Genomic DNA, 25,576 nt, shown 5'->3' on the forward strand with positions numbered 1-25,576 from the left:
CTCGCTACAAGTGACATGAGACTCATCAGTGACACATCCTCATGTGCTTTATTCGGTCCTAAGTTCCAAAGCTTTACACAGAAACATACAAAATAGGTGCAGGAGTAGGCCATTCAGCCCTTTGAACCTGCTCCGCCATTCAGTATGATCATGGCTGATCATCCAACTCAGAACCCTGTACCTGCTTTCTCTCCATAGCCCCGATTCCTTTAGCCACAAGGGCCATATCTAACTCCCTCTTACATACTTTTTCTTTTTGACTAAATTCATCACCTCTTTGGATATCCACTGTTCTATTATCTTTCCATCCCTGTCCTTCCTTCCAACAGGAACATATCTTTCCTGTATTCTGTGCAATTGATCTTCAAATACCCTCTATGTCTGATGTGGATGTGCCAGAAAACAAAGGTGGTCCCGACTCTTCTTAGTTCCTGCCTTACGCCCTCGTAAATTGCCTCCACTCCAATTTAAAACTCTCCTGCAAGAACCATATCTATCCTTATTTCTAGTTGTCCTGAAAGGTAAGGAGTTGAGGTCACTGTTCCCCAACTGAAAGGTCAGTCACCAGGCCGGGCTGGTTGCCCACCACCAGGTCCGCTATGGACACCCCCCCCCCCCCCACCACCATTGGACTGTCCACATATAGATTTAAGAAGCCTTCCTGGATGCACTAAGAAATTCTGCCCCATCTAAGCCCCTTTCACTAAGGTGGTCCCAGTTTATATTAGAGAAGTTGAAATCCCCCATATCAACTGCCATATTATTGTTAAACATTTCCTTAGTCTGATTCTATATCTGTTCCTCAATGTCTCGGTGGCTTTTGGGGGGGTGGGGGGGGGGAATCTGCTGTGTAATCTCATCAATGTGATTGCACCCTTCCTATTCCTGAGTTCTACCCAAACTGACCCCTCTATTACGTCTCCCATGAGTGCAACTGTGATATTGTCCCTGATTAGTGGTGCAAACCCCCCCCCCCCCACTTTTACCACCACCACCTCTATCTTTTCTAAAACTTCAAAAACCTGGTACGTTAATAACCCATTCCTGCCCCCCTCTCAACCAAGTTTCAGTATTGGCTACAACATCATAGTTCCATGTATGATCCATGCTCAAAGTTCATAAGCCTTACCCATAATACTCCGAGCATTTAAATATACACACTTCAAACTATCCGATCCATCATACCAGTTATTTTGATTTTGCTTGGATATAATATCTCAAATAGTACTGGAATGGAAAGCCTCATCCTGATAACAAATGTGATGGAGACGAAGGAACTGAGAAAAGGGAATGGCATTTTTACAGGAGACAGGTTAGTAAGAGGTATAGTCAAGATCCCCGTGGGAATAGGCAAATTTATAAGGATGTCCGCAGACCACAAGTCTCCAGAGATTAAGAAATAGGAGAGAGGTGTCAGAAATGGACAAAGTTAATTTAAGGGCAGGGTAGAAGATGGAGGCAAAGTTTATGAAATTGATGAGCTCAGCGTAGATGCATAAAGCAGCACCAATGCAGTCGTCTATGTAGCGCAGAAAGAGTTGGAGAGTACTACCGGGGAGAATGCTTGGAACATGGACTGTTCCATGTAGCCAGTGAGTAGGAAGGGATAGCTGGGGCCCATGTCTACATGTCTGGAGAAAGCAGGAGGAGCCAAAAGAGAAACTGTTGAGGGTGAGGACCAGCTCCACCAGATGCAGGGTGATGGTGAATGGAAAATGGCTGGGCGTGTTGTAGAGAAAGAAGCAGAGAACTTTTAAGGCCTTCTTGATGGGGGATAGAAATGTATAGGAACTGGACATGTATGGTGAAAATGAGGCAATCAGAGCCAAGAAATTCAAAGTTGTTGAGGAGATCAAGAACAACACTGTTCTTTTCCGTGCTTTTCAACGTCCAATTGCTGGGCCGAAATTAAGCAACCACCTTTATATTCACCCTATGTAATAATTTTTACCACTATTTGAGAGAATAACTGGGTGCAGTACCTATCCTTTTAACGTTGGTACTTTGCTCAATGTATGATCTGCACTCTGCCAAAGGACATGCCCAACAAGACAGTTGAGTGCATAGTCTGGCAGGGGATGTGCTCATTTGGCAGTTTGGTCTGGATTTTTAAGCGGTACTGACAAATCAACAAAGGCACAATGCTATCCCAAATACTCCAGTTTGATTGGTCACAGGATCGGAATTCTGTTGAGGCATTGGGAATGTCACTTGGTCCAAGGAATCTTTGGGAACATCTCTGAATCATTTCTACAGTCCACCTAGTAATTTCTTGCATAAGTAGAATTTAGTATGGTATAGTATCAGAATTTAGTTACATTTTTGATCATGGCATCAGAAGCATACAATCAGTACCAGCAAATAATTTTAATATTTCAACTTCTTACCACTATTCCTATGCACTGCTTCAGTGCATTAAGGCACCTAATTTTCTTCAGGAATGGTAGGAATTGGAAAGACCATCCAACAGGAGAAATGGCTTTTGGCCCACTATCAACTTCATATTGTAATTCTGAATATTGATTACTGCTTTTCACTGGCCCTGAAGTGGTTCAGTACAAAACTTGGAGAGGAAACAATTTTTTAAAAATCAAATTGTTGCAATAATGCAAAGTGCTCAGTCATTGTTTCATCCTTTGAACTGGTGAAGCCATGCAAGCACAAGTTCACTTACATGGGAAAATGATTCATCATCCCAATGCTAACAAAACATTTTTTAAGATGCTAAAACTGAATTTTAATTAAAAACCTGTTTCTTGAGATTTGAGAGTCAGTGGCAATGATGTCTGTCTTGAATTGTCCTGGAGCAGATGTTGCTGCCTCAAACCAAGCAAATCCTCCCAGAATGCTGTTTGGTAGCCCCAGCATTTAATCCAAACAGTGAAGAACCACTGATACATTTTCAAACCAGAATAAGGGTGGAAAGCTTGAAATTCAAAAGTAAAGTGGGAATTCCTATCACAGATCACATATGAAGTTAAGATTACCTTAGTGCACAATTCACAATTACATATAAGGTACAAACTTGCCAAGATCAGATCAGTTTACTTTCCTCTCCAGTAATTAGGATCTCAAAACTAAGATTTGTCTGTTAGAAGTAAACGCATGGTAACACACAAAAAATGATAGAGGAACTCAGCCGGCCAGGCAGCATAAGACCACAAGATATAGCAGCAGAAGTAGGCCATTCGGCCCATTGAGTCTGCACGCCATTCAATCTTGGGCTGATCCAATTCTTCCAGTCATCCCCACTCCCCTGATTTCACCCCATGCCCTTTGATGCCCTGGCTAATCAAGAACCTATCTCTGCCTTAAATACACCGAATGACTTGGCCTCCGCAGCCGCTTGTGGTAACAAATTCCACAGATGTACCACTCTCTAATTAAAGTAATTTCTCCGCATCTCAGTTCTAAAAGGACATCCTGCAATCCTTAAGTCGTATGCTCTTGTCCGAGACTCCCCTACCATGGGATATATGACTTTTCCATATCTAATCTGTTCAAGCCTTTTAACATTTGGAATGTTTCTATGAGATCCCCCCTCATTCTCCTGAACTCCAGGGAATATAGCCAGACGTTCCTCATACAGTAATCCTTTCATTCCTGGAATCATTCTCGTAATGCATCTACGGCAGAGCAGATAGCCTACATTTCAGGTCTAGACCCTTTCTCAGGACGACATATCTCTATTCTTCCAGCAGTTATATACAGACGAGCATTAGAATCCCCTACAAAAACACTTCAGTTTTCAAATGAAAACAATTTAGCTCCACTCCCATTTCCCATTTTTTGCACAGAAAGGTCAAAGCTCAAAGGAGAATCAAACTATTAACTAGAAAGCTACAATCTCATCATCTGTCCCTTGGTTGAAATTGTTTATGTGTTTGCACTTTACTGACGTAATTAGGCTTCTGGGGGTGAAAGAAAAATGCTTTTACTCGCTGATGCACAAATGAGGTGTATAAAGACGTAATAAAATCAAGTATTTACAGCTGCACACGAGGTCTTTTCCAATACAGCAACAACGCAGTCCTAAAAGAAGCAAAACCCTCCCTAGTATCGCATACAAAATGCATCAGGCAGCATCTAAGGAAATTAATAAAGTCGATGTTTCGGGTCGAGACCCTACAGGCCTTCCCAACCCTTTTTTTAAATGTCATGGACGAATATCATTAAGCAAGGGGTCCGTGGACCCCAGGCTGGGACCCCTGATTCTTCAAGATCCTCTCTCCCTATTCATTATTTTAGCCTCAATGTATTTAATTGACTGACAAATCACAGTTGGAAGACTGAAAACTCTCATAAGGCGAAGCTAAGTCTGAAATCCCTACACGAGATTTCAGTAAAATCCTGCCGCTTAACCTGGTACTGTACAAGTCAGTTCTGCAGCACCGACTCATCTCCACGTTGTTATAGCGAGTATACAGGGAGTAAAAGCGGCGTTCTCTCAACTCCGACTGAACTTACCCACTTCGCCAGAGACGCCGGTATTTGCGCCGAAAAGCCTGCCTTCAAATGAAGAGCCGTCTTCCAAATGAAGCCGGGCCATTTCCTCGACAAGCTTGCCTGGCATCTCCTACAGCGCGGCGTGCAACTTTCTTCCTGCCGCTTGCGCTGGGCCCGCCACGTGAATCCCAAATACAACAGACGCTTCTGCCGGGGACAAAAGACCGCTCCGAATCAAACCCGCCGCTCCCCAACAACCCGCAATCTTAGTGCGATGAACTGCAGCACCCTCTACAACCGACTGTGCCAAATAGACCTGCTCCCATCCACGCCGAACGAAAGCACGGCGCCACAGAAGCTCCCTGACCCTCTACCGCTTCGCAAAGGAAATGACGTGTCGTTTTATTACTTCTCTGGACGAATATGCATTAAGGGCATCGTAACAGTGATTGGGATTGATCTGAACGACCTGTTATGCAATTACAACGTTATAGGCATCTTATATATTGAAGGAGGAATTTAATTTTTCTGGCGATTTACTTGGGCGAAGCTCAGCAGTATGGTGCAGTATAATTATTCTTGACAGCCATACTCAAGACAACAGAAGGATCTGCAAGGAGGTTCGACAGGGAGGGTGAAACTTGATATTTACATTGAGACATATTTTCCTCTTTGTACACAACTGCAAATAAATACTCGAAACATTTTAACATAAAGGAAGGGAGCAGGCCTGTCAGCCCATCCAGCCTACTCCTCTCAAGATCGTGGCTGAGTCTTCTCTTCCATTCACAAGGCCATGGCTGATCTTCTACCTCAACACCATTTTCCTGCTCTGTCTCCATTTCAAGAAAAGTCTTTTGCCACAAGATTTCAAACTACCAAATTGCCAAATAGTAACCACGTCGCATAACTTTTCTTGGGCATCCAGCTGGGTACAGGCATTGATTTTAACAGATGTTTCAATGACAAACTCTGCCATCTTCATCAGGAATGATGCCAAGGCACATCTAGTCAAGTGGTATATGTACTCAATTCCCATTGTCTAGTCTAGAACTATGTGTCTAGTTCAGACGTTTCTGGTTGGTGTTCATAGAATTCTGAGAATATTAAAATTCAATGTCCAAAGGTACATATATGTCACCATGTACAACCCTGAGATTCACTTTCTTGCGGGCATACCAATAAGTCCATAATAGAATAATAACCATAACATTTATATATTAGGCATCCGTTAGTCTCATGAGACCATGGATTTGCGCTTTGGAAGGTTTCCAGGGTGCAGGCCTGGGCAGGGTTGTATGGAAGACTGGCAGTTGCCCAAGCTGCAAGCCTTCCCCTCTCCATGCCACCGATGTGGTCCAAGGGAAGGGCACTAGGACCCAAGCAGCTTGGCACCGGTGTTGCCGCAGAGCAATGTGTTGTTAAGTGCCTTGCTCAAGGACACAAACACGCTGACTCAGCTGAGGCTCAAACCAGTGACCTTCAGGTTACTAGACCGATGCCTTGTCCACTAGGACACGCGCCAACACTATAACCATAACAGAATCAATGAAAGACTGCACCAACTTGGGTGATCAACCAAATGTGCAAAAGACAATAAACTGTGCTAACAAAAAAATATATATATAATAAATAAATAAGCAATAAATGTCAAGACCATGAGATGAAGATTCTCTGAAAGTGAGTCCATGGGTTGTGGGAATGTTTCAGTGATGGGTCAAGTAAAGTTGAATTAAGTTGTCCCCTTTGGTTCAAGAGCCTGATGGTTGAGGGGTAGTAACTGTTCCTGAACCTGGTAGTGTGAGTCCTGAGGCTCCCGTACCTTCTTGCTGATGGCAGCAGTGAGAAGAGAGCATGACCTGGATGGTGGGGTCCTTGATGATGGATGCTGCTTTCCTGCGACAACGTTTCATGTACAGCTACTCAATGGACTGGGCTGTATCCACTACCTTTTGTAGGATCTTGATTTTCCATTCAAGATCTATAGAAGTTTGTCAAAGTTTTAGATGTCATGCTGAATCCTCGCAAACTCCTCAGGGAATAGAAGTGCTGCCGTGTTTTCTATATAATTGCACTTATGTGCTGGGCCCAGGACAGGTCCTCCAATATAATACTGATGAATTTAAAGTTGCTATCCTCAAATAATAATAATTTTAAACCAAGAAAGGGCCCCCTATCATCATCATCATTTCATCCCTCAATGTTCCTCCCTTTGGCTTTTACTCCTTCTTTCCAGTTTGTTCTGTTCCTGCCCTTGACGTTAAGGGCTCCAGCATGCATGTCATATTTCCTAATGATATACAGTAGAAAAGGACTATTTGGTATATCAGATCTATATTACATCCACCTTCAGCTCCATTCTCTAACTTATTTCCTGTCACCTATTAATTCACATATGCCCATTTATACCCTCCCAAATCTCCCAGCCACCCTACACCGGGGTAATTTACAGTAGCCAATTAACTTACCCACTACCGTGACTTTAGTGTGTGGGAGATGACCAGAGCACCCAGGGAAACCTACGCAGTCAAAGCAAAATATGCAAACTCCACACAGCATCAGAGTCAAATGTGGATCACTGGAACCATAAGACAGCTAGGGGTATGGAGGGCTATGGTCCCAGTGCAAGTTGTTGGGAGGAGGCAGTTTTCATGGATTTGGCAAGGACTAGAAGGGCCGGAGGACCAGTTTCTGAGCTGTACTTCCCTATGACCCTATGACAGCTGGGCTACAAGCAGTCCCACTTCCAACAGATGATGCAAACCACAGTGAAGAAGATGTCCTCTTTAAGTTATTTTGGAGAGCTCTTCTAGATGAGACCATAGTGCAGATTGTTATTTCAGAAATCCAATGATGTTTTCCATCATATTTCTGGCGTTTGTATGGCTCAAATTTTAACAGTGCTCTGCTTTCCTTTATGGATCCTCAGTATGCAGTTTATAGCTTCAGTCTTGAACTGCCACCCAGCAAACAGCCATCTATTGATCTGAGATGGAGGCAGACAAATTCCTACCACAGCACAAAGGAATCATGAATGCCATGAGTTGAGTTTCTGGATATGAATGGGGAGTGTGGGGAGTGAAATAACTTGATATTCTGGTAAAGATCTGTGTGGTTATGTGCAGTTTGGAATACAATATTGGTGTATTTTATCTCCCCTATACAATGGATAAGTAGTTAATCTTGTTAACACCCTGTCCCATGTTGTCTGCTTCTCAACAATGGAAAGAAAGCAGATAAGTTTTACTCTACTTGAAAAGAGAACTTTGGCTACATCTCTATCATGTGCAGCAATAAGAAAACATCACAGATGTCTTCAGACCTACCTGGATAAAAATTAAGACCAATTTCAGACTTGGCCCCAGCTACGAGACTGCTGCTCTGCCTATAGCACGACCAGCTCCTTCGAAACCCTTCCTTCAAAAGCTTTTTTCCTAGGAAAGGTATTCATAAGATTCTCAGAAGACTGGCAGAAAATGCTGCCTAGGCCTAAGCCATATAGTTTTAGGGCTGCTTTCTCCTTCTCCTCCAGCAAATGTGCTGCATGGTCTGCTGTCCACATCTAATTTTTCCATGCTTAATGCATAATGCTTCACTGCTTCCACATCAGCAAGACCTGTTTCTCAACATGCCATTGGAAGCAAGAGTCTCTCAGCCTTAAGGCAAACCATGACCATGACTGAGTGAGATCCCTGCAAAACCAGGATCTCAGGAGCTGATGGTAGGGATGAAGTGAACTTGGTGAGTATTGTTTACCAAAAATATAAGCCAACAACTTAAAGGTATTTGGGGTAAAAAAAAAATACTTGAAGACACAAGGTGGCTCTAATATATTTTTCAATTTCTCTCCTCCTTCCAGATGATTAACATAAAAATGTCAGTGTCATATCTTATTAATAGTGTTTTACATTGAGTGGGGATAGGTATGAAGCCACTGCCTACTCAAGAAGACATACAATAAATGTCACTGTGTAAATAACCTTTGAAGCAAAGGAAGCAATGCCGAAAACATGCACAAAAGGCAGTAACATGGAATCAGCTGGGGAATTCAGTGGCTTAAGTGACAGCTGTGGGCAGAGAGGAATTATGGGCATATCAGGTTGAAACCCTGGTTCTGGGGTTCCTCCACCAGACTAGTTGTTCCTTCAGATTCCAGCATCTGCAGTCTCTCGTGTTCACCACGCGCACACAGGTCTATCTTCAGGTGTAAGCATTCAATCCAAGCAGGGTGCACATCAAGCATGATACTATATTGATTCCCAAAAGATGATTCTGGGCAGCGGAGAGGATTATCATGCTGAGGTTCACTCCAGTACATTGTGAGACACATAGCTAACTAATTTTCCACAGCTCTGCCCACTCACGGCCTATCTATATCTTTTGTCCAGTGCTATCTGTGTGAAGCTTGCATGTTCCCTTTGTGACTTTATGGGTTTCATTCAATGCTCTAATTTCCTCCTACATCACAACAATATATAGGTTGGTTGACTAAAAGGCCACTGTAAGTTTCCCTTTGCGGGTAAGTGAATGATAGAATCTGGTGGGGGGGTGCGGAGTTAATGGGAAAGAGGGGAGAATAAAATGGAATTAGGATGAGTGTAAATGGGTGCTTCATGGTCAGTGTTACTTTGCAGGGCTAAAAGGTCTCTTTCTGTCCTGTATGACCCTGTGTTTCCATCTTTCATTATCGCTTCTCTTATTGTTGCTATAACAGATGTTAAACTATGTGGCCTGTCATTTCCTCCATTCCTTTTTTGAATAAAAATGTTACAAATGCATTTTCCGATTCTCAAGAATGTCCATCCTGCCACATCTTTTAAGACCCCAGGTTGAAATCACTAGGGCCCAAAGACTTGTTTGGCTGCAGATCCAACATTTGACTTGTTCTTCATTACTTCCAATGTACCTCAAAAGAGTTGGCTATTCAAATGTCTGTGAAGCTGTTTAACTTGATCTTAAATATGCATATGCTTGTTAATGTTGTATCAAACAATATTGTTTGTTTTGGCACATAGTTTTAATGCATTGGTTGTTTCTAAACTTAACGTACTATGATCCGCAGGGTATAAAGATGTAAAATTGCTTCTCAGAAATCAGAGACATTGTGCAGATATATTTTGATTATGGCTTTCTTTTGAACAACAAAGCAATAGAAGTAATCTTTGGACAGATATGAGGTAATTGTTCTGATAAGAAATCAAAGAATGTGTGGCAATATTTGGCTTGAGCAAGTTTGCTGTCCAGCCAAAAGTGTTGCTAGTGAAATACCTTACTTTTATAAAACTAATGAACCTCTGAAGCAAAGAGAGCTAAGAGAAATATAAAATTTATCTTTTGACAGGTAATCTTGACCAAAGATTAGGTTAGAAATCCAGTCAACATTTGTATTAATTACATATTAAACCAAAATATATTAAAAAGAAGGCTCAGAGGTGAAGGATATACTGACATCGCAACATAATACAACTAATTTGGCAGGTGGATGGGAACTGGAATGATAGGGCTGAGGATAAGGTTGTTGGTTTATAAGAGGCTGTGTATAGTGAGACTGTGGGGAAGAACAGGTAGACGATAGGACAAAATTGCACTCAGTGGAATGAGTTGTAGTGTAAAGGAGGGAGAAAATCAAAAAGGGTGATAGACACAGGACTGAAGGTGTTATATTTGAATGCACACTGTATATTCAATAAGGTAGATGATTTTGTAGAGATTAGTAGGTATGATGTTGTGGGTATCACTGAATCATGGCTGAAAGAAGATAATAGTTGGGAGCTTAACATCCAAGGATACACTTTGCATCAAAAGGAAAGGCAGGTAGGAAGGTGGTTCTTTTGGTAAAAAAGATGAGATCAAATCCTTAGAAAGACGTGAGATGGGATTGGAAGATGTAGAATCCTTGTGGTAGAGTTCAGAACTGCAGGAGTTAAAAGAACCTGATGGGAGTTATATACAGGCTTCTGAACAGTAACCACGATGTGGGGTACAGATTATTATGGGAGATAGAAAAGGCATGTCAAGAGAGCAATGTTATGATAGTCATGGGGGATTCTAAAATGCAGGCAGATTGGGAAAATCAGGTTGGTGCTGGATTCCAAGACAGACAACTTGTAGAATGCATACAAGGTGGCTTTTTAGAGCAGCCTGTGGCTGACCTCACTAGCAAATCAGCTACTTTGGATTACGTGTTGTGTTTGATTAGGGAGCTTAAGGTAAAGGAACCTTTAAGAGACAGTGATCAAAATATGATAGAATTCAACCTACAATTTGAGAGAGAGAAACTGAAGTCAGATATATCAGTATTACAGAGGAGTAAAGGGAAATACAATGGAATGAGGGAGGAGCTGGCCAAAGTTGATTGGAAGGCAACATTAGCAGAGATGACGACAGAACAGCAATGGTTGCAGTTTCTGGGAGTAATTCAGAGGGCACAGGATATGTACTTCACAAATAACAAGAAGTATTCTAAAGGCAGGATGACACAATCGTGGCTGACAAAGGAAGTAAAAGCCAACATAAAAGCAAAAGAGAGGGCATATAATAAATCAAAGTGGGAATGTAGAGGATTAGGAAACTTTTAAAAACCAATAGAAGGCAACTGAAAAAGCCATAAGGGGGAAATCTAGCCAATGATACAAAAAAGGATACCGAAGGTTTTTCAGAAATATAAAGAGTAAAAGAGAGGTGAGAGTAGATGTTGGAATGCTGGAAAATGATGCTGGATTGGAGAGGTAGTAATGGGGGACAAGGAAATGGTAGATGACCTGAATAAGTATTTTGCAACAGCCTTCACTGTAGAAGATACTAGCAGAATGCCAAAAGTTCAAGAGTGTCAGGGGGCAAAAATGAATGCAGTTGCTATTACTAGGAAGAAGGTGCTTGGGAAGCTGAAAAATCTGTGAGTAGATAAATCACCTGGAATGGATGGACTATACCTCAGATGAAAGAGGTGGCTGAAGAGATTGGTGAGGCATTAGTAATGATCTTTCAAGAATTAATAGCTTCTGCTATGGTTTCGGAGGACAGGAATATCACAAATGTTACTCCATTCTTCAAGAAGGGAGGGAAGCAGAAGAAAGGAAATTATAGGCCAGTTAGCCTAGTCTTAGTGGTTGGCAAGATATTGAATCAATTACTAAGGATGTGGTTTTGTGGTACTTGGAAGCACATGATAAAATAGGCCAAAGTCAGCATAGTTTCCTTGAGGAAAAATCTTGCCTGACATATCTGTTGGAATTCTTTGAGGAAATTACAAGCAGGATGGACAAGGAAGAATCAGAGGATGTGGTATATTTTGATTTTCAGAAGGTCATTGGCAAGGTGCTGCATGAGGCTGCTTAACAAGCTAAGAGCCCATGGTATTATTTGAAAGATACTAGCATGGTAAGAGCATTGGCTGATTGACAGGAGACAAAGAGTAAGAATAGAGGGAGCCTTTTCTGATTGGCTGTAGGTAACTAGTGGTGTTCTGCAGGAGTCGATGTTGGGACTACTTCTTTTTAAGTTGTATGTCAATGGTTTGTCATAATCCAGGATAGTCTGCTTACCAAAAGAGGACATTGTCTAAATGTTACGATTTCATATCCCCGTGTCTTGGAAACATATAGTTGTGATCATTATAGTATAATAATTAGGGGGCTAGAGTGTAGGAGCCATGTATCTATTCTCAATCTACTTTGTGTTGTGGATTTTTTATGTTAGTCATGAATAGAGGTGTGCTGAAGGTGAAGGGAGTAAGTTGCATATTCTTGCTTATTTCATGGCAATTTATAGCTTGGGACTGGCAGAAGTTGTATTTTTTCCTAACATTGAATAATGCTTAGCTTACACTTGGGCATGCTTAAGTTTAATCACTTTTTAAAAAATATTATTTATTTATTAAATTTTAGAAATTACAAAGAATAAATGTGGTGATAAAATAGTAAGAAAAATAATATTAACCCTCCCCCCTCCCCTTAACCCTCCCCCCCTTAACCCTTATCTAAAGAAAGAAAAAAAGGAAAGAAAAGAAAGATTGCCTGGATATCGGAGGATCCCCACATGCTCCATGGAGCTCAAAATAATTTTGATATTTATTTTTACTTTCCCCAATTACTATAATTTTATCTTCAAAGGACCTATGTATTTAATCCTATCTTTTGTAAGTATGGGAACCAAATTTTCAAAAATATATCATATTCATTTCTTAGATTATACGTAATTTTTTCAAGTGGAATACAACTATGTATTTCATTATTCCAACGATCCATAGTTAAATATAAATCAGATTTCCAAGTAACTGTGATAACTTTTTTGGCTACTGCCAATGCAATTTTTATAATTTTTTTTCTGATACTTATACAATTTAAGTTTCATTATTGTCCCTTCAATGTCTCCTAATAAAAATAATAGTGGACTATGTGGGAGTTGTACTCCAATAATTTGTTCCAATAAAAGTCTTAAATTTATCCAAAATGGTTGAATTTTAAAACAAGACCAAGTAGAATGTAAAAAAGTACCAATTTCTTGATTACATCGAAAACGTTGGTCAGACATATTTAAATTTAATCTATTTATTTTCTGTGGTGTTATATATAATTGATGTAAAAAATTATATTGTATTAATCTAAGTCGAACATTTATTGTATTTCTCATACTATCAGAACATAATCTTGACCAATTTTTTCCATCAATTTTAACATTCAGATCAGATTCCCATTTTTGTCTTGATTTATGAATTCCTAATTTAATTGTCTGCTTTTGAATCAAATTATACATACAAGATGTAAATTTTTTAATTTTTCCTTTCTGAATTAATATTTCCATTTCACTAGGTTTTGGCATCAACATTGTTTGTCCCAGCTTTTCTCGTAAATAGGCTTTTAATTGAAAATAACAGAAAAGAGTGTTATTTGATATTTTATATTTATTTTTTAATTGATCAAACGACATCAATATACCTCCTTCAAAACAGTCACCAAAATATTTAATCCCCTTTTGAAACCAATTATGTAACCATCATTATCATTGTCATTATCAAGGGGGAATGATCTGACAGTATTCTTGCTTTATATTCCACACTTTTCACTCTATCTTGAATATTTTTTGATAATAAAAAAAATCAATCCTTGAGTAAGTTTTATGTCTATTTGAATAAAATGAATAATCTCTTTCTCTTGGATTAATTTTTCTCCCTATATCAATCAGGTTTAAATCTTTCATTAATGATAAAGTTAGTTTTGTTACTTTTGATTTTGTAACAACTTTAGATGACCTATCCAAAACTGGATCCAAACAAAAATTAAAATCTCCACATATTAATATTTTATCATGTGCATCAGCCAATTTCAACAAAACTTCTTGTATGAATTTTGCATCATTTTCATTTGGTGCATAAATGTTCATAAAAGTCCATAATTCTGAAAAAAATTGACAATGTATAATCACATATCTCCCCCCAGAATCAATTATTACATCTTGTATTTTAATTGGCAAAGATTTATTTACCAAAATTGCAACTCCTCTCGATTTTGAATTAAGTGAAGCTGCAATGACATTTCCAACCCAATCTCTCTTTAATTTCTTATGTTCTATTTCTGTTAAATGTGTTTCTTGTAAAAAAGCTATATCTCCTTTCATTTTCTTAATATATGTTAAAACTCTTTTTCTTTTCACAGGTCCATTAATTCCATTAACATTAAAACTTAATAAATTAAGTAAATTAATCATTCATAGTACCTTGGGAACTCTTTAAAATTCTCCATGTTGCTATGAGTCTCTCCCCAACCATCCAGGCAAAAAAGAAGAAAAATACAAGATAACTAATATATAAGAAAAAAAAATACCCTCCACTAATGTTGCAAATAAAAAGAACACAACATTACCCCCCCCCCATTTTACGGGTCATGGCAATTGCCATGATTGTACACGTGAAACTTGCAGCCATCGATCAGGAGCTCCTCCAGCTCCCCCGCAAAAAAATATATATTAGTGAAGAAAAAAAAAGAAAATAATTAATGTCTCTACTCCCAATTAATACTCCTTGACTATTTTTTCCTTATAAATGTCCATCAAGTCCAACCTTGTTTCAGTCTTCATCATTAGTCCATTTCATTTCTATAATTCTTTACTCCTCTTCATGTACATCAGGTAATTCTTGTACAAATTTCTCCGCTTTCTGGTAGTCAACGAAAAAGCTTCTTTCTCCATTATCCAGGAAAATTATCAATTTTGCTGGGTAGCTCAATAAAAATTTATAGCCCTTTTCCCATAAAGGTTTTTTTCACTGGATTAAATTCCTTCCGCCTCTTCAGAAGATCGTAACTTATGTCTGGATTTTTAAAAAAAAACTCTTTTCCCTTCTATTATCAATGGCCCATTTCTCTTTTTAGCACCTTGAGTAGCTGCCTTCAAGATCATTTCTTTACCTTAGTACCTTAAGCATTTTATCAAAATTGATCTTGGATTTTAATCTTGTTGAGATCTTGGTCTTAAAGCTCTGTGTGCTCTTTCAATTTCAATTACTTGACTTCCTTCTTTCATTTCCAAAATTTTCGGAATCCATTCTTGAAAGAATTTTATTGGATTTTCTCCCTCTGTACCTTCCATAAGACCAACAATTTTAATATTATTTCGTCTACTAGAGTTCTCAAGTGCATCCATTTTCTTTCTGTTGTCCAGGCAAGATTATTGTTTTCTATCTTGTCTATTCTTTCAGTGTTTTCTTCCACTTTTACTTCCATCTCTTTAACTTTATTATCCATCTTCTTTTGTTTTTCCACCACATTATCAAGTGTATTCTGCATCCTTCTTATATCTGTTCTTATAGCTTTTAATTCATTCGTCATATCTGTTCTTGTAGCTTTTAATTTATTCATCATATATATCAGGATATCTTTTATGTCTCCTTTAATCTCTTCCTTCTTTTCCTCTTCTTCTTCCTCTAAATTCCCCAAAGAGTCTGTTTCTACTTCCGATCCACATCCAATTTCACTTCCAGCCGTAGTTGAGATTTGTAGTTTTATTGATATCTGTTCCTACATACTTTCGCGCATGTGTTGTTCCTGCCGTTTCTTCTTAGAGACCACCGACATTGCTGCAGCTTCCTTTCCCGCATCATCAGAAGTGCCATGCACTTCGCCGGGAGGAGATCCAACTTGAGTCCGATGCTTCGCCAAGACGTTTAGGCCTTTTTCCCCACCGATTTGCGCAGTCTTCGAAGTAGTAGCTTTCTTCTGTTTCAGTTTAGGAGCCATATCAAAAGATAATCCTGAGTTGCTTATAAATAGTTTCTAACAGATATTTGTTAACTCTTCTTCATTTAAACCCTATTTCATTACTTTTTACGAGGGAGCTGGATTCCCAACATCTCGATCCTACGTCATCACGTGACGCCTCCCTTTAATCACTTCAGGATTGTGTGGTTGCTAATTGTAATTATACAAGTGTCTAAGAAGAATAATGTGGGCAGCCTTCATGACAATCACCCAGTAGCATTCACATCAACAGTGATGAAATGCTTTGAGAGGTTGGTAATGACTAGACTGAACTCTTGCCTCAGCAAGGACCTGGACCCATTGCAACTTGCTTATCGCCACAATAGGTCAACGGCAGAGACAATCTCAATGGCTCTCCACACAGCTTTAGTCTACCTGGACAACACAATCACCTATGTCAGGATGCTGTTCATCGACTACAGCTCAGCATTTAGTACCATCATTTCCACAATCTTGACTGAGAAGTTGCAGAACCTGGGCCTCCATACCTCCCTCTGCAATCAGATCCTCTACTTCCTAACTGGAAGACCACAGTCTGTGTGGATTGGCGATAACGTATCCTCCTCGCTGACGATCAACACTGGCGCACCTCAGGAGAGTGTGCTTAGCCCACTGCTCTACTCTCTGTATACGCATGACTGTGTGGCTAGGCTTTGCTCAAATACCATCTTCAAATTTGCTGATGATACAACCATTGTTGGTAGAATTTCAGGTGGTGACAAGAGGGCATACTGGAGTGAGATATGCCAACTAATGAAATGGTGCTGCAGCAACAACCTGGCACTCAATGTCAGTAAGATGAAAGAGCTGATTGTGGACTTCAGGAAGGGTAAGACAAAGGAACACATACCAATCCTCATAGAGGGGTCAGAAGTGGAGAGAGTGAGCAGCTTCAAGTTCCTCTGTGTCAAGATCTCTGAGGATCTAACCTGGTCCCAACATATCAATATAGTCATAAAGAAGGCAAGACAGTGGCTATACTTTATTAGGAGTTTTAAGAGATTTGGCATGTCAACAAATACACTCTAAATTTTCTATAGTTGTACCATGGAGAGCATTCTGACAGGCTGTATCACTGTCTGGTATGGAGGGGCTATTGCAAAGGATCGAAAGAAGCTGCAGAAGGTTGTAAATCTAGCCAGCTCCATCTTGGGCACTAGCCTACAAAGTACCCAGGACATCTTCAGGGAACGGTGTCTCAGAAAGGCAGCGTCCATTATTAAAGACCTCCAGCACCCAGGGCATGCCCTTTTCTTACTGTTACCATCAGGTAAGATGTACAGAAGCCTGAAGGCACACAGTCAGTGACACAGGAACAGCTTCTTCCCCTCTGCCATCTGATTCCTAAAGGGACATTGAACCCTTGGACACTACTTCACTTTCTTTTAATATACAGTATTTATGTTTTTGCACATTTAAAAAAATCTATTCAATATATGTAATTGACTTACTTGTTTATTTATTATCTTTTATTTTATTTATTATATTTTTCCTCTCTCTCTCTCTCTGCTAGATTATGTATTGCATTGAAGTGCTGCAGCTAACAAATTTCACGTCACATGCCAGTGATAATAAACCTGATTTAGATTCTGATTCTGATAATAAAGGATTTGATTCTTTGAACAATCATTCTATTGGAGCAGACAGCGTGTCATGCAAGCATAACAACTCCATTGTGGCCGCAGGGTTGCGGCAACTGTTTTGTTTTTGGTTTGGTATTGCTGCTACATTCACTTTCCCTCAATCAATCAAAGCCCATGTTGGTGAACTAATGATGGTGATGAATTTCATTGTTGGTATCTGCTGTTGCCATAAAATGGCTGTCAAGTTAATGTCAGGTTACCCAAAGCCCAGCAGTGTGTAGATGATGCTTGTGTTTGCTGATGCTCAGAAGCTGAACTCCAAGCTATCCTGGACACTGACGCATATCGATAGATCTGCCTTCCACTAAACATCTGCATTGCATGCATCCTCTGTCACTAATCCCTGATAGTAAAGGTTCACAGCAAGGTGAAATCAGACACAGAAAAGTAACCCACACTCCTTGTTTTAATAATGTTGTTGTAGCTTCATGTCACAAAGTTAACTGTTGAAAATTGTAATAAGGAAATTATAACATTATACAAACATGGGAACTTGAGGCATAAGTAGGCTATTCAGCCTTTGCCATTTAATAAGAACATGATTTATCTTTTACCTCAGTGCTACTTTACTGCATGTTCCTTGATACCTTAATATCTAAATATCTAAGAATCTCTTGAACAGACCTCATGCCAAGTCTCCATAGACTTCTGGGTAATACATTCCAAAGATCAGGGGTCACCAACCTTTTTGGCACCGTGGACCGGTTTAATATTGACAATATTCTTGTGGACCAGCCGACGGTGGGGGGGGGGGGGGCGGATGTTAATCACGACTGGAATATAGGTGATAAGTCAACTATAAGTCACTTAGAAGTGGCTAGTACACTCAATTTCGTTTCTAAAAAGGTTTATCTAACGAACTTAATATTAAACACACAGCGTGTATTTTCCTCGCATGAATATAGTGATAAGTCAATTATAACTCACTTATAAGTCAATAACATCATAATATTTTAAGTGAAGTTTGGATGTTAAACACACAGCACATATTTTCCTCGTATGAACATATAAAATCATTGCAACACACCAGTGAGAGGACAAGGTAAGGGCCGGAGGTCCCCGTACCGGGGCCGTGCCCAGTCACAGTCCGGAGAAAGCGACTGACCGAGTGAGGAGTGTGACAGGACGTGTGCCCGCCCCCCCCCTTGTAGGATCTATCGGCGGACAAAAATTTGGCTTGAGGGATGACTTTTGGTAGATTGCAGCGAGGCAGCTGCTCTGCTACTTACAAAACCCTGAGCCCGAATTAGGTCATCTGCGAATATTTTAGCACCGGGTTCCCACGAACATTCGGTGTGCTAAACAGGTTTAGAGGCGGCGCCCATCTGTCCATGCTCCAGGCCAGTAGCAATGGCTCTTCTCGCCGGCCGCACCATGCGGCTGTTTACCCGAGGCCAGCCAGTGATCCCTGGCGTGAGGGTATCACTGTTTAGGCGACTGATGACTTTGTGTGGGTAATGACCTCGCGTGCGTTCAAGCTCATCAGTAGGCGTGACAGGGAATGAGGAAAGGTGCAGCTGACTCATATCGTTTCCTCGTGGCCCAGTAGCATATGCTTTGCGGCCCGGTGGTTGGGGACCACTGCCAAAGATAACCTACTTTCTGTATTAATAATATTTTTCTTATCTCTTTCCTGAATGACTGATCCCTTATTTTGAGACTATGTCCACAGGTTATAGACACTGTAGGAGGGAGGAGGGGAGGGGAGGGGGAAGGGGAGAGGGAGAGAGAGAGGAGAAAAATAAAATGCTGGAGGAACTCATGAGTGAAGCAGGATCTGTGGAGGGAAGTGGATCTACATGACCTGCTGCATTTCTTCATCAGCCTCTCCTTACAGAACAAGCCTGCCACCCCAGAGATCAATTTGCTGCAGGCTCTGTATTAAAAGTTTATCTTTTCTTTAAGTGGGGACACCAGAGCTGTACACAGTATTATAGATTTGATCGCATAAAGTTTTTCATATATTAGGAGCAAGGTGTCTCTTCTCTTGTAATCAAGTGCTTTGAGAATGAAGACCAGCTTTCTAAACTGCCTCCTGTACCCACAAGGTAACTTTCATTATTATCGAGATACCAGGACTGTGGTATGGCAGTCTCTATCACTGATCCCTGTGGCACCGCAGTTATCACAAATTTAACACCAATGTATTTGATACCGACAAACATGATCTGAATCACCATAGTCGTAAAAATAATCAAGTTTCGGCAAATAAATAGCTGGATTTTACAATTGCAAAATTCTTACATCAAATTCCATTTCCCAAGGTTGGAAGGCTAAATTTAAGCTATTATTTCAGTAACAGATTTCTAAACCGGGTTTCTGTAATATAAGCATTGACTCTATAAACTTTCTGTTATAGTATAAAATCATTTGCCTTCTGGTGGACTTGTATATATATATATATATATCACCTTGGTGGATCCCAAAGGAAAATATTTATCAGTGTCATTGACTTCTTTTTCCAGCGATTTTCTTCCCACCTGAAAAAATATACTTAATTGTTTCTATAAATTTGAATTTCTGCTTAGTAGTCAGAATTTTAAGCTGAAATTCAGATGAACAACATTCCGTTGGAACCTTGAGAAATGTAAACTAAATTGCAGTATTTAAAGGGGGATTCAGGAACAAAGAAATATCCGAGTGAACGTGGATTGATGATGATGAGAATATGCGTAATTAAACAGAACAAACTGTTGTAAACCAACTGAAACCCGAGCGAAATGGAACAATGAATCGGCCGGATATGGAGGACACATGAGCGAAGTAGCATGCAGCGGTGGGGATGTAGCTCAGTGGTAGAGCGCATGCTTTGCATGTATGAGGCCCCGGGTTCAATCCCCGGCATCTCCACAATTTTACATCGTTCTCCAAAATAGTTAAATTGCCGTCTTTCCCTGTAAACGAGCTCTTATCGAACCCGAACGATATTAATATGGGAAGGGAAAGAAACGGAAACGTCCGGAAATGCAGAATCCTTTTCCTCTTCCAAGATGTGTTAAATTCTCCGGTTTTGTCTTGATGTATTTTCCTTCAACGAACCGAGAACCCCCCACCCCACCCACTGAATATAAATGAAGCGCTTTCCTGCCTTGACGCAGTTCGCTAAACTTGCTTCACCGGAGGCGGCGCCAGATGGAGGAAATGGGAGGGAATTCTCCGCCAGGGCAACCGAGAGCAAATGGGATGGAGGCTCGTAACTAAGGGCAACGCAGAACGAATGGGACGGGAGCTCGTAACTAGGGCAACGGCGGCTAGCGGCTCCGCGACGAGGAGGAAGCAAAGTGAGATCGCAGAATGCAGCTGAAGCACCTGAAAACCCTGTTGACGCCGCAGGTACAGTGGGGTGGGGGCGTTGCGTGGAGCGGGGCTGGGATCAGCCCGGGGGAGCAGGCCGCATGGAGATATCCGGGCCTACATTATGACTTGGGGCCGACGTTTCTTTTCTGCTCTGCATTCTAGCTTTGACTGTAGCCCCTCGGGTCGTCGCAAATAACTTTATAGTAACGGTGCAGCCTGTTGTAATGTAGCCAGATGCAAGATCTGCACCCGACTCGATCTTTCTGTAATCAGAGTTGCACCAGTTCTGTTCGAGAGAGATGAGCACCCCGTTGTAGTGATGTTTGTCATCTTCATATCTAAGTATCAACTCAGTAATAGCATTCATACCATAAAATTCCGCTTCTGTTCTTCTATGCAACCGATCCCTCCGTATTTATTCTGGAACTCCAGTCTCAGAACCCCAGTAGTTTTACAGTTGATGCAAGACCAACCATCTTGAATCTCTTTAGCTTCGCTCACTGCTCACTAGACATTAATCGCATTTGTAAGTGTTAAAAAAGGAAAAAAAACATTAGAACATGAAATTTAAAAGCAGAACATGAAAGGGTGGTGTCAGATAGACCTTAAATATATTAGTTATTCTGAAAATAATCAGATGTTTTGGGTGATGAAGATGAGAGAATTTTGATTTTATTCAGTAGATAGTTTTGTTTTCAGAATTTAGCTCTTTATCGAGTGGACAATGGGATAATTTTTTCCCTTCTACATTGCATGTAATTTTAAAGTAAATTATGCTATTTTTTCCTTTAAGGATGGTGCTGCAAAAGTTACATGTATGTCATGGGCACCCAACAACAACAAGTTTGCAGTCTGCACAGTAGACCGAGTTGTTCTTCTCTATGATGAAAATGGAGAAAGAAGAGATAAATTCTCCACTAAACCTGCTGATTCTAAGGTAATCGCAACTTGTAGTCTTAAATATAAGTAATAATGTGCAGATATCATTTATTTACTGGGAAGTTCCATAATCAAATTATCGTATAGTTGAGTGTACTGTAGATGACTTTAGGTAATAGATCAGTTGTAAGGAAGGGCATGAATTGAAAATACACGTGGACTAAGATGTTAACTCTCCTGTGCTATCACCAGTGGGATCATCAGTTGATCTGCCACCTGTCTTCAGGAGTTTCAGCCTGCTTATGATCACGACTCCCTCGAGGTGGTGGGCCGGCAGTACTAAAACACCACCTCCCACTGATGAGCTTAACAACTTGGCACCTGCCTCTATCAGAGTTGTTGGTCGCTTCCATCCAACAGATAGTCTACTCTTCAGGTATCTATGCAGCTACTGAAGAGTTTACAAAAGATGGATACACTGTCCGACTATCTGCCCCTCTGGACGTACTTGGTCCACACCCATGATGGTCCTGTCTGCTGCCTCAGCTACAGCCCTGCTGGCACTTATTGAAGCACAGAACATTCTGAGGAGGATTGACAAGGTGGATTCTAAGAAGATATTAAAGGATTGAGTTCAAGAGTCTGGAAGTTATGTTGCAGCTTTAAATCTAATTAGGCTGTATCTGGATTATTGCATTCTCTTCTGGTTACCCCATTTTAGGAAGGATGTTCAGACTGTGGAGGAGTGCAAAAGAGGTTTACCAGGATGCTGCCGGATTAGGCGTAAGGAGATGTCAGACAAATGTGGGGTTGTTTTCTTTGGGGAGGCAGAGACTGAGAGAAAATCTGATAGAGCTTTATACGATTATGATAGGTATACATAGAGTGAACAGTCAGTTTCTTTTTCCCAGGTTTGAAATATAAGGTGAGAGGGTTAAAATTCAAATGAGATGTGTGAGGCAAATTTTTTTTAACACGGAGAATGGTGGGTGCCTGGAATGTGCAGCCTGGAGTGGTTTGGAGGCAAATATGATAGAGATGTCTAAGAGGCTCTTAGAAAGGCACATGGATGTGCAAGAAATGGAAGGATATGGACATTGTGTAGGCAGCAGAGATTAGTTTAGTGTGGGATTTGATTAATAATTAGTAATTTGGCTCTTGAAACAAAGGGGATAACTTCACTCAACTTCACTTCATCATCGAAATGCTCCCCAACCTATCGACTCACTTTCAAGGACACTTCATCTCGTGTTCTCCATATTTATTGCTTATTTATTTATTTATTGTTATTCTTTCTTTCTTTTTGTATTTGCACAGTTTGAATGCCCAAGTTGGTGCAGTCTTTCATTGATTCTATTATGGTTATTTTTTGATTATGGATTTATTGAGTATTCCCACAAGAAAATGAATCTCAGGGTTGTATATGGTGACATATATGTACTTTGATAATAAATTTACTTTGAACCTTTATTAGTTTAGTGCAATATTGCAGGCCAAAGGGTCTGTTCCAGTGCTCCGCTGTTGTATGTTCTAATAACAATAATCTCGAAAATCTTTAGGACCTTTGATGCACGTGTGCTCAGCTCAATAATAGCTACTAAAAATGGAAGATTCTCACTACCAGCTATTTGCATTGAAAAGGTACAGCAAGAAGACTTGTCTTGCACAGACCTTTGTTTATAAATTCCTTTGATTAATTTTGAATTTTGAGGTTTATCTTGTAATGACACAGTGAAGTAATTTGCGCACTATCAGAGGAGAAATAATTTTGGTTCACTTTCACTCCCTGCTCCTAATTTCCACAAATCATTGCATTTATTCTCTTTTACCCTCTCCTGCAATTGCCTTAATATTACTCAAGGGGTAATTTAAATTAATGAACCCTCTTTACGATAATGGGAGTAAACCAAAGCATCTGTAGGAAACCCACACAGTCACTGACAGAAAGTACAATCTCCACACAGACAGTGCACGAGGATAGAATCATATTTGGGTTCCTGTATCTGTATATCAGCGACAGTAACTGCAGTACCACTAAATCACTCCTAGCGATAGATGAATGTGAGATTTTAATATAGATCATGAATGAACCATTTTGTTATTTAATCCTATTTAGCCAAATATATTTTCTTGAATTATACATGGCCTTGTGCACTGGTAATAATAAATAATTAATTTGTTCTCTACAACTTTTGCTCATTGTAGAGCTCTGACCTCAAATCTAATATTAATCCTCTGAATTTGTATCTTCAAGAAGATGTGCTCTTTAAAAAACTGAAAACCATTCCAAATATTATTTAAGGATATAGATGTCTTTCTAGTGTTACGAATGAGGAGCAACTCTGATGGGCAGAAGGGTACAAAGTTCCCCCCCCCCCCCTTTTGAGAATCGCAAAATCGCTATTATTTCGGGTCTGATACCAAGGAACTGAGAGAGGTAAACAGCTCATGTCAGTAATGAGAGAGAGACAACGCAGGAATACACAAAGGTGGAATGTCTCCTCCTAACAAAAGCGGAACGGAACCACTGATTACTGCTATTGTCTCTTGGAGAAGAGTATGAGTGTATTGAGTACTGTTCTATTCATTAAAACCCCTCAGGGGTCAACCAGAGTGGTCTGGTTAATGGGTTGCATCATCCCAACGTGATTGACACCTGAGACCCCGTGAGTGGGGATAAAAGTAAGGTCTGGGGAAGACCCCTCAGACACACCAGGAGAGACGCTATGAGACCGGTGGGGGGCTTGTGTGTGTGTCCACCCTTGCCTGGGTGACGAGTCCTCCACGGAACGATCTAGCTAACGGACGGAGGGGTCATACGTGAATGGCTACAACAACAACGCATCGACGGATCAAGATCATAACAGGAAAGTCGGCAAGTCAACAGCTGTTTTTCTCTCTGTCTCTGTCTCTGTTTCTCTCTCTCTCTCTCTCTCTCCCTCTCTCCATATTGACCAACAAACTACTGCAGCCTGCATGAACTGAACTGAACTTTATATTTCCATCGGACAATTCATTATCCCCTAGACAACGATAGAGCTTATTTCTTAGTGATTATTATTATGCCCGCACTTTTATGTTTAGTATTGATGACATATATTATCTGTATATTTGCATTGATATTATTTTTGTGTATTTTTACTAATAAATACTGTTAAAAATAGTATCATCAGACTTCAACAGATACTCCTATCTTTGCTGGTAAGACACCCAGTTACGGGGTTCATAACACTAGCATTTAGTCACTTGTGAAACAAGATTATCTGTGGAGTACAATTTATGCTCTTTTCATTTAGATTGTTGCAATTAAAAATTATATCATTGTCTTTTTTTCAGTATGGCAAGAAAAGCTATGTGGTCAAAGGGATGGCCTTTTCACCAGATTCCACCAAAATAGCTATTGGGCAGACAGACAGTATCATTTATGTTTATAAAATTGGAGAAGAATGGTAAGTCTTTCACTGAGTGGAATTTGTTGAATGACTAGCATGATATTCAGCACAGAGACAATGGTCTCAAGGGCCTATACTTGCACTGTACTGTTCTATGTTTGCAGGCAAACTTAGATAATTAGATTATATTCATAAGCTTCAATAAATGCTACTTAAAAAATCTTCACCAACCTGTGGGATTTCACTTTGCTGTAGTCTGGAGAGTTTGGGCAATGTTTACTGTATAGAGATGTTCTGCTGGAGTTCAGTAAATGAATTGTATGCCGTTTGTGAATACATATCATTATTAAATATTTCTCTGCTTATCCACCTGCAAAGTCCCTTCCCATGTGCGGGATTTGAATCCACCTTTATTTAAAACAAAAATCTATTTTTCCAATGAGAGATATAAAGTTGCAGTAATAAGCCTGGAAGATCATCAGGGGCACCAGTCACCCCGACCATAAACTGTTCCAGCTGTTAGACTTAAACTGTGTGCAGTTTTGGGCTCCTTATTTAAGAAAGCATGTGCTGACGTTGGAGAGGGTTCAGAGAAGATTCACTAGAATGATTCCAGGAATGAGAGGGTTAACATATGAGGAACGTTTGACCGCTCTTGGACTGTACT

The 25,576-nt window shown here is 40.2% G+C and overlaps 2 protein-coding genes and 1 non-coding gene across 5 annotated transcripts in view; 2 read left to right on the forward strand and 1 right to left on the reverse strand.

Annotated features, from left to right (window-relative positions):
* Positions 1-4,818, reverse strand: part of cad (carbamoyl-phosphate synthetase 2, aspartate transcarbamylase, and dihydroorotase) — a 113,412-nt gene extending 108,594 nt beyond the window's left edge. For both annotated transcript variants that reach the window (XM_073057146.1, XM_073057145.1), the window contains exon 1: positions 4,468-4,818. In XM_073057146.1, the coding sequence (XP_072913247.1) occupies positions 4,468-4,573 (106 nt within the window). In that variant the 5' untranslated portion in view covers positions 4,574-4,818. The remainder of the gene's footprint in view (positions 1-4,467) is intronic.
* Positions 4,819-20,119: 15,301 nt separating this feature from the next.
* Positions 20,120-20,191, forward strand: trnaa-ugc (transfer RNA alanine (anticodon UGC)). The gene has a single exon. It is a non-coding gene; the product is annotated as a tRNA-Ala (tRNA).
* A 297-nt stretch (positions 20,192-20,488) lies between these two features.
* The window catches only part of ift172 (intraflagellar transport 172), a 184,771-nt gene continuing 179,683 nt past the window's right edge, over positions 20,489-25,576 (forward strand). For both annotated transcript variants that reach the window (XM_073057150.1, XM_073057151.1), the window contains exons 1-3: positions 20,489-20,674; positions 21,432-21,575; positions 24,854-24,966. In XM_073057150.1, coding sequence (XP_072913251.1) covers positions 20,636-20,674; positions 21,432-21,575; positions 24,854-24,966 — 296 coding nt within the window. In that variant the 5' untranslated portion in view covers positions 20,489-20,635. The remainder of the gene's footprint in view (positions 20,675-21,431; positions 21,576-24,853; positions 24,967-25,576) is intronic.

The sequence above is a fragment of the Hemitrygon akajei genome, chromosome 9 (assembly GCF_048418815.1).
Source record: "Hemitrygon akajei chromosome 9, sHemAka1.3, whole genome shotgun sequence".
NCBI classification, from domain to species: Eukaryota; Metazoa; Chordata; class Chondrichthyes; order Myliobatiformes; family Dasyatidae; genus Hemitrygon; species Hemitrygon akajei.